Source organism: Chroicocephalus ridibundus, chromosome 11 (genome assembly GCF_963924245.1).
Source record: "Chroicocephalus ridibundus chromosome 11, bChrRid1.1, whole genome shotgun sequence".
NCBI classification, from domain to species: domain Eukaryota; kingdom Metazoa; phylum Chordata; class Aves; order Charadriiformes; family Laridae; genus Chroicocephalus; species Chroicocephalus ridibundus.
The window spans coordinates 19758405-19768045 of record NC_086294.1 but is presented as its reverse complement, the minus strand read 5'-3'; the positions used below and the strand labels follow the sequence as shown (position 1 = coordinate 19768045).

The 9641-nt window shown below is 39.0% G+C and overlaps 1 protein-coding gene across 1 annotated transcript; it reads right to left on the bottom strand.

The window, feature by feature from the left end:
* Positions 1-452: 452 nt before the first annotated feature.
* On the bottom strand, positions 453-9635 carry MRPL22 (mitochondrial ribosomal protein L22). The gene is made up of 7 exons (XM_063349581.1): positions 9552-9635; positions 9422-9467; positions 7424-7559; positions 5381-5446; positions 4771-4848; positions 3859-3928; positions 453-2632 (listed from the first exon to the last, which is right to left on the bottom strand). Exons 1-7 carry the CDS (start codon positions 9577-9579, stop codon positions 2421-2423), a joined length of 636 nt encoding a protein of 211 aa, XP_063205651.1. The 5' UTR covers positions 9580-9635; the 3' UTR covers positions 453-2420.
* Positions 9636-9641: the final 6 nt, after the last annotated feature.

Genomic DNA, 9641 nt, shown 5'->3' with positions numbered 1-9641 from the left:
TCTTCTGCTAAAGACTTGTTGCAGTTAGCATGTTAGCATGGAATTTCCTGTCTGAATCTGTATCAAATATCTAACTGAAGTGCAGATGTACTGATTATGAAGAAAGCACCGTAGAATCAAAACCCCCAAATTTTTTTTATGTATAGAACCTGACAGTATAAAGATTTATCACTAGCTCTTACTGAATTTTAAAAAGGTTCACGCAGGTTCCCATACCAATGTTCTGATGCTGCTACCACAGAAACCACATCAGCTGCTTGCCATCCCCCCAGTGAAAGGCAGGGACCAAGCCAATTCAAGCCCCTCATCTCACCAAATCTCCCATCATTGTACTGTTACAGACACAGCTGTGGAGCTTCCTCAGCTAACACTGCAAGGATCCAGTATAGGTTACGCATCTTTATGAAGGCAGAAAAGGGTACTAAGGAATAAAAGGAGTGCTGCAAAACATGTCCAAAAAAGTCTTCTCATTTATTGTTTTGAGAAAGAAAACAAGAATGACAAGCAACAACCTTGCTTTTTGACTGAAAAATTTTAAAAACCGAGGTCTGTTTGTTTAAAGGAATATCAGGGCCACCTGCTGCATCGTGAACCAGCTAGAAAAGACATCAGTCACATTCTCACTTCCCTCCCCATCTGCAGATTCATAACTAGAGCAACAGTATCTATAAGGATACAACCAAGGGATCCAAAGCAAGATCTACAGCATGCAGGAGAAACAGGTATTGGAATAAAATATCTAGCAGCCAGCTTTTACATGCTTAGATGACAAGTGCTTATTAAGCTTGGATTATTTTGCAATTCTATAGTCTTCTCCCAGATCACTGACCCCCAAAAGATTAAGTCACTCAAGTTTGCTACAACTTGTAAAAGATTCATTATGACAGAAGAGTTTAAACAGCAGCTGGCAGAGCAAAGCACAGCTGTTTATCATAGTACACCAGAAACATTTCTTCAAACGCACATCAGGGACTACAGAGATAGAGAGTTTTATCAGGAACATATTTTTCAGACAAAAGTTACTAAATTGTGGCTTTAAAGCAAGTAATACATCTGTTAAGTGCATTGCAGGAAAAAAAATGTACTTCTTGCATAACTTCACAATCCTCTAACACCATGAGACCCTTTCTTTGGTAGCCAAAAGAAACAACCATATGCCACCTTCATTAGGACAACAAAGATAATTTGTTTCCTTATAGGAACTGTCCCTTCGCCATCATTCAAGAACTGATCAAAGTAAATACATGTAACAAAGGCTACCACTAGTTGGTGTGGTAAAAAGATCCAAGTGAGCTATGCAATCTAATCTCCCATTCTAATGTTCCCAGAATGGAAAAGAAAGGTCTAAATATCAGACATTTGCATAAACAAGCAACTACTCATTCTCTTTTTATGCTGATGTTCATGATCTCTGGCCATCTGACTTCAAAGTTTGACTGGGTGAAATGAGATTCCCCCTACTGACCTCAGTCTTTTCCTCTTCAGCAAAGAATGATAAAAATTGAATTATTTTCAGAGAACTGAAAGCCTGATTTGTATATGTAACAAGCCATTCCATATTAAATCCACAGAGCATTTTACTCACCTCAATGTTACAAAAGCAATTTGTTTCCAGACAGTGCAGAATAATTAGTTTGCTCTTCACCAAGACAAGCTTTTCTCCACATTGTGCCTGTTACCCATACTGAGTTTCCCAGAGAACAGCCTGAACTCCATGCACATACCAGACTATTAATGCCCTGGTCAGAATCAAGAACAGTTTCAACATGCTGCAAGTTTTCACTGCCACCTCCCCTCTCTGACAAACTAAACATTGCCACCTACCGACTCTGTTTAAACCTGAACTTCAAACATTTGTTTGGTTTTTTTTTATACCCCGCTCCCACACACAATTCTTAAGATGCACAACAGAGACTGTAAGGCAAGAGCATTACAGCCCAGATAAAGAAACCATAAACTGTTGCCTGATAAACTCAACTATTACTGTTACTTGTTTTGTTCCACGTTGTAGCTACTTCAACATGTCAAATTTTAGTAATTTTAGTCCAAGTCTTGATCTTACAAGGTGACTGTCAAGCATGTATTTTCACAATAAAAGAGCCAACCATACATAACAGAAACAGCTGCATGAATGAGGACAACCACAGTTCCTTACAAGCTTTGTAATAGCACTGTACATTCCAGATTTGATAGTCCAGGGTAGAGCTTGAATGCTGTGGTCCATATAACTCAGGAAGAGTTGCTGCTTTTCCAAGATTTTTCCATACCTATGGCTTGACAATTAAGAAAAAAAGCCTACGATCATTCTTGCATCATCCAGCTCCAGCAGCACCAAAGATGTAACTAAAACATGATTTTAATTATTCTTTCATGTATTTACATCATCAAACAAGAAACACCTATACAGTCACAGAAGTTTGTCACAGTGTATTAATAACGGTTCTACTTCGCAGCTGCTGCACATATTCTTTTGCTTGGTCAAAACCAGTCCTTGGTGGCTCTGGAGGAGGAGGAGGACCTTCCACCAACTTCACAAAGTAATGGCACCTGACGATTTTCATGATGCCAAACATGCCTTTGCCATGGTAACGAATCCGCTTCACATAGCGGCCTCTGCCCGTCAGTGACTCAGCTGAAGGAAAAAGGTGGGGGGAGAGAGAAGACTATTCAGTCAAGAATAAACTACTAGGCATCTGCAACTGAAATACTCTCTTGCCAGTGTATTCTTCATGACTGCATATGAAAACTTAATTCTATTCAGGATTCTCCCCTCCATTTTTCTTCTACTACATTTGGCAGATTACTGTTATAGAGAGACCCGTGAGTTGAATTAACACTCTTCAGGAGCACCGAAAAGGTGAACTGAGAAAGCATGCATGCAAATACAAATATATAGTAAAGGACAAATCCAAAGGAAGCTACACTGGGCGCTTACTAGATTATACAGCTCTTCTGAAGGTGGTATTAATTCCATTGCTTTTTAGTACCTTGTCTCACGAATTCCTGTAAAAGTCTTACAGACTTCATTTTGCCTCCTTTCTCCCTTTATTGGATTCATCATAGGTATTTTCATTATCTACGCATCCAGTCCTGCACTAGCAGATAAACCTTCTTATGGCAGAGGCCTGGAAGGCTCCAATGAATTCTAATCAGATCTGCTCTACAAATCCAGGTTACTTTAAACTTATGAGGTCAACTTAATAACATTTTTACCATATTTGTCAAAATGGGATTCTTTTTTCTTTGAGCCTAAAAACACCCACAAGTAAACATTTCTCTAGGCAAGAAAGTGCTGTAGTTATTACAAGCTTATCCTGTAATCATCTATAACAAAGCCTTTTTAAGAAGTCTGTCAGTATTCACTTACTTTTATACTGTTTTTAACAGAAGTTTAGACTCCGATCCTGCAAAGCTAGTAATATTAGCCACAGACAAAGCTTCCAGCATCTATGTTCACTGGCAACATTAGAAAGTAGTAACAGTTTGCTTCTTGTTGTCTAGTCTCTCATAATCATGTCAAGCATCTTCCCCCTCAGGACTTTCTGTTCACATGGGGAGCAGAAATTTCACTTTCAGATGAAGGCACCTTAAAAACAATGTACCCAGCAGATTCCAGACGACCACCAGTCAGACATCAACTGTAACAAACTGATGGCTGAAGGCTCAACAACCACACTAAATTCAGTTGTGCTGCAAGTCACAAGCACATACCTTTTATGTTTTGGTAAAGACAGTTTCACTAGAAACTATCCTCTACTCACTTCTGCCCATTTGAAGCAACAAAACCTCACTAAGGTTAAAACTTTTTTGTAGGGTACAATGACATATTTCTGCACTGAAATAAGAAAAAAAAAGTACCTATATGTAAATTTGATTTGAATTCCACGTTGTGATTTCTTACTGCCATTTCCTGAGCTTCTAACAGAACCTATAACAAAAGGAAAGAAGAGGGAATACTGAGTATCAATTTAAGCAATGCTATTTCTTATCTCCAGATAACACGAAAGAAATTGTAAGTTTGACTCAGTTACAGAAAAAGTATCCTATAGAGATCAAAATTATTAAACAACAAACATCTTTTATGTAAGTATGCGCTTTGCATGCAGACTGAAAAAGTGTCAGGACAACTTTATTACATTTTTGGGGAAGAAAGGGAGTGGAAAAGATGGTTCCCACCAGCATTTGTCAGCCTTCCATCCATGGACCTTTGTCTAATTAGACACCAGACTACAAACAAATTCCAAGGGGGACAAAAGGAACTTAGGCCATTCAGTATTTTCAGCTAATACAGGATACTTTGTCATTATTATGCCAGAAATCAATGCCTCAAACAAGAAAATAAGTAATTTGAGACTCCTAACCACAGTGCATGAAAAGCTTTCATGCCTTTACAAAAATCAGTCCTTTCCCTGGTGATATCCTTCATCTCTTACAATTTTAAGAGTCAAAGCACATAGATGTAGCAGCCGTTAGAGACAAGGGTTCTACATTATTTACGATGAACTTAACACCAAACATTGTTAGAGAGGGCACCCCTATGTAATTTATTATCATTACAAGTTAAAAGAGCCAATACAAGTGACCTCTGCATATTCTTAAGTCCCAACATTACATGACTGCTACAAAAATACGTTGTTTGAATGTGGTCCCAACAGGCTTAATAGAAACATAGAAGAACACAGATATAATACCTATCACCAGAAGTCTGGGGATGTTTCTAATTTTAAATTTTTCTTGAAACTAGGAGTGTTAAAGAATAATATTACATACCTCTTTGATCACCTTTGCTCCCTTTTTATCACTGAATTCCAACTGAGCAAGAGCCTGATCAATGGACATTCCTTTTATCTGCAACCAAAGCGTTAAAGTTACTTCTGCAATTGCAAATACTTTCCTTTTCTTATTCAGAAGACAGTATTTAAATTTTTTCCCCATTATAAAGAGCAAATCAAAAGACTTATTTCCTTAATTACCATTTCTTCAATGTAATATCTTACATACAGAAATTCTGAGCTAAATATTGAGTAAATCTTAATAAAATATTCAAATTTTTTTTAATTTATTTTTTTTAAAGATAAGAACAGCCCTTTACTATCCTTCCAAGTTCCCCTTGCGATCTACTACTAGGCAGAAACCAACATGAAAATTCTTCCACAGAGCATAATCTGCATATGATCCTGGGTACACATTCGAGAGCGTACTAGGATAAAGCAGCTAAACCAAACTACAAACAACTGTTTGCCTGCACAGATGCACGCTCTTCCCCAGGACTCCATTACAAAAATGCTGATTAGACTGTGATTGAACTAAGCTGTTAAGGCAAATACAGCAATTAAATTCTGTGTTCTAACAAATACAGTACAAAGTACTTCTTGCTTACCAGTTTTGCCAAATACCACATCTTATCTTTGCTATATTTTATTTCCCTCCGGCAGTGATATATTTCCTAGGTGCAAAACAAAGTTAGTGGATCAGTAATTTTGCTGTGAAAACAAGCATGGAGCAGACACGTCTGCTCCACAATCTGTTTTCTTACTAGGAATAAAATAAGTAAGATTCCCCCTACTATACCACGAACATACCAAATCAGGCAATACCTTTGACATTTGAAACTGAAAGCATTAAAAAGAGTAGCTAGCGTACAGAAAATTTTAATCTAACCATATGAGAATTAGTTTATAAACAGAAGTCCCTGAAAAGAATCATCAGAATATTTTTCATCATCTTTTCCTTTCCTCCTCCCACCTTTTGAAGCAGTCTAAGACTGTCATGCCATTTAGTCGTAAAAACATTACTCCGCTGTCAACTTACTGGGATAGCAACTAAACAATATTACCAAAGTGATGTTAATTAGCTCTTCAGAAGTGAAGATGGTTTCAAGTTTGATTGGCATGAAGAGCTGTCTCCAAAGACCCATTTAACATTATCACTATACCAATAGGAACCAAAACTAGCTAGTAAAATTTAACATCAATACAAATTTGAAAGCGATGCCATTCTTTATGAACAGGTAAAAAAATGATTTAATAAGCAAGTTGGTCAATAACTGCATCTTCACATACATCGCATTAGTGAGCACAGTACACAGCATACATTTCTACATCCTAGGCCATAATGTTCACAGAAGCGATAAACGTTCATTGCCCACAAAAGCACATGCCCAAAAAAACCCTGTTCATTCGAGATGCAGACACTTCACTGAGCAGTATGCCTAACAGAGGCCACAACACATTAATTCCTAGTGAAGAACAATTACGAAAATGGAATTCTAAAGTATCAGTTCTTCAGAGTGAGGAAATACTGAAGATTCACATAAAATTCTCCCAGGCTGCGGTGTAGAGCAAGCATCACCTATTAGTCCCTTCAGTGACCAAATACACAACATTTAGTTTTCATGTGTGACTTCCATTAAGTTGCTTTTTTCTGTTCACATTTAACTGTACTTCCTAGTTATAAAGTGATCAATAAGAGAGGATACAGAGAAATAGGCATAAACCTGCTGTTATCAAAAACTAATCTGTTATGACTGCATTTTAAAAATCGACCATGTTACTTATGATGACTTTTCCAAAAGCTGTCTTGAATGGCCAGCAGGCAGCCCTACACAGGGCATACAAGTTAACAAAAGGATTTTAGATTCTTTGCTTCAGTTTATAGTTTAGTAAAACACAAGTTATTGTGCCACAAACCAAAGAAACAACTTAGTAGAGTATAAAATGCTTCCTAAGAAAAAAAACCAAACATACCAAACCTCCTGCAATCACATGCCAGATACGACTTGCATGTCCCTCCCCACCTAACTAGAACCCCTCAGTCCATAGTAAACATTTCAATCAATGACTATGACAGAAAACAATCTCTGAATAGCTTCATTAAGGGGAGGCCACAGCAAAAGGCAACACATGATCAGACCTCAGAGAATCTGTAACACAGGGAAATTAAGAAGTGAAAAGAGCCTGCACTCTATTGTGCCTACATCAAAACAGGCACCACTAGTTCCACTACTCAAGGAAAGTTACACTTGTAACTTTGTGCACAGAAGCAACAATACAATCACATTCTTCTCTAGTTATTTACTGTCAGTAAAAACAGAAAGACTGTATAATGATACATCCTTAGTAACTTCTACCTTCTTGTAGTTCAGAGACTTCTACAAAGAGAGGGCAGTACCTCTGCAGTTGGCGTCACATATTAGTCAGGTGATCAGCTGCAAGCAACTTGAAGCTCCAATATAATTCAGAAAAGGAAAACATTCAAAGTGATGTTAACTTTTACAATGTAGATATGCCAAACTGACTAAAATCTTAAATAACAAGTGAATAAGCTATCAAACTAGTGTTTCATGGAGCCACCAAGAGAGTGACACTCTGTTTGGAAACTGATAAACATAAACAGGTAAGGCAATTCACAGGTGTATCCTTACAGCTGGTCTGCGAGGTTCTCCAGGCAGCTGCGGAGGGTAAACAATCCTGTTCTTTTTCTCCCACTTCCCAAATTTCTCCAGAGATGTGCTGGTGTGGATGCATGACAGAGGAAAAAGGCTACCAGATGCTAGCCACCTGCAAGACAAGACCACAGTCTTTGCTGCTGAACATGAGTTCTTTGTCCAGTTTATGTGGAAAATTGTGAACTTACCTGTCTTGATAAAGAGAATCAACACATTTGACACTTACAAAATAAAACTGTTTAAGTCCTCTATAGTTTATATTGAAAGGGCTTTTTAATTCAACAGGAAACCTCAGGCTTCCTAAAGCAAACCACAGACCACAAATGACATTGGTATAGCATGAGATTCCACATCAAGCGTCCCTTGATAGTCACGCAAAGACACTGTCACCTCTTTGTTCTTAGGTGGAGTTCATTACCCACACAAACAATTTATATCTTCTCCAAGACCAGCCAATACTTATTTAACTTTTACCAGCAACATTTTTAGCAGCAAAAATTTCTAGTTTTTACAGGGACTGAGTATCAACAAAGCGTTAGAAGTTTATAAACATTCTGAAATTTGAAAGGAAAGATATTGCAAGCTACTTTCAAAATGCAATCAAGTCAACAGTAGCTGATTGCAAAAAAACCTTAGTTTTCAGTCAGCTTGCTCACCTCAGATTCAGAAAAAAAGCTACATTTTGCCCCCTGCTGACTAGATAAAGGCAGTACCGGGCAGCCACTTGTAACTACAAGGAACAGGTGAGTTCAAGACCAAATATTGCGAGTTTTACTAAGGCTTGAATCACTTCATGTAAAGCATTTTAGAAATGACTGGCAATCAGAACACATTGATTAGTTTCAAGAGGGTGTCATACACCATAAAGTTTTCATATCCTATCAGTAGGCAGTAGCATAAGACGCACATTTAAGTATTCTGGACTATTTTTTCAGATATTTACCAAAACTGGTTTATTTGCTTAATATTGAAAAATTTCACTCATCAAGAGAATTAATAAGACATAACATAATCTATTAATACAGGAAAATATTTGACAAGCACAAAACAAATATCATTTTTGCAGGTTAACAACTTAAGCAGCAATGAATTAAGAGTTATCTTCCTGGTATTAACAGACAAACTACAGAATCTTACATTGCCTCTATTTTAAGATAATCCAACTTCATATGAAGAGCAGCTCTATCACAGCTTTAGGAGAAAAAGACACAAAAACATTGTAAGCAAAAGAAAATAGTGACAAGCAACAAACAAGAGTACATTATATATGAGTAAGACAAACAAGAAAGAAAAAAGTGAAGCACTTTTCTAGAAAGATTCACACATAAGCACCAAGTGGGAGACATACAGGCTAGAAGAACCAAGTAAGACAAACAACTGGCATGTAACTCTGTTCAAGTGCAAGGCAGTAAGCAAAGCACAGGCAACACAAGCTTATTTCTTCTTCCTTTAGTAACACAGGTCTCTGTAGTTTACCTCCAAAGGCTCTAGCAGAGGCCAAAGCTCTGCACTTTGAGAATCCACATCAGCCTTTCTTTTGAAGTCAGGGATACAGTCAGCAGTGGCCAGTGCTCCCTCAGCACAATTTTGCCATTCCTCTAGACCCAGGGGAAAGACCAGCAACCACAGAAAAAGCAATGAATGGAGAGAGCGCAGAGGGGAGCAACAGGTACTATGTTACTGTGCACCGTAAAGGAAACCTGGATGCTCAATAGAAAGGGGTCAGGAAAGAAACAGAGACACCTCCATCCTGCTACAATCTCCAAGTACACGAAAACACACTACAGAGACACGGAGCGACCTGTTCCCCACAGCTCCGGGGCAGAGCAGAACAAAAAGCCAGTGAGAAGGCCGAGCCAATGACCCGGGGAGCCTCCAGACTCGAGGACCCCTCGAGCGAGGCGGCCCAAGCCCCACTGCCCAGGGCGCGGCAAGGACAGGCCTACACCAGGACCGCGGCTGAGCCAGACTCACCTCTCCGGCCGCGCCCAGCCGAGCAGCCTGCACGCCCAGGCACTCCCTGCAAGAAAGCAGCACAGTGAGCGAGGAAAAAGCAGGCGAGAACTCCCAAGACCAGCGCTCCTCTCCATCCCCTCAGACTCACCCGCGTTAATCGCCCACCGCGCCGCCATCTTCCCCGCCTCGCTTGACGGCAGGCGCTCTCGGCGCACGCGCAGTGGCGTGCATTGTTTGC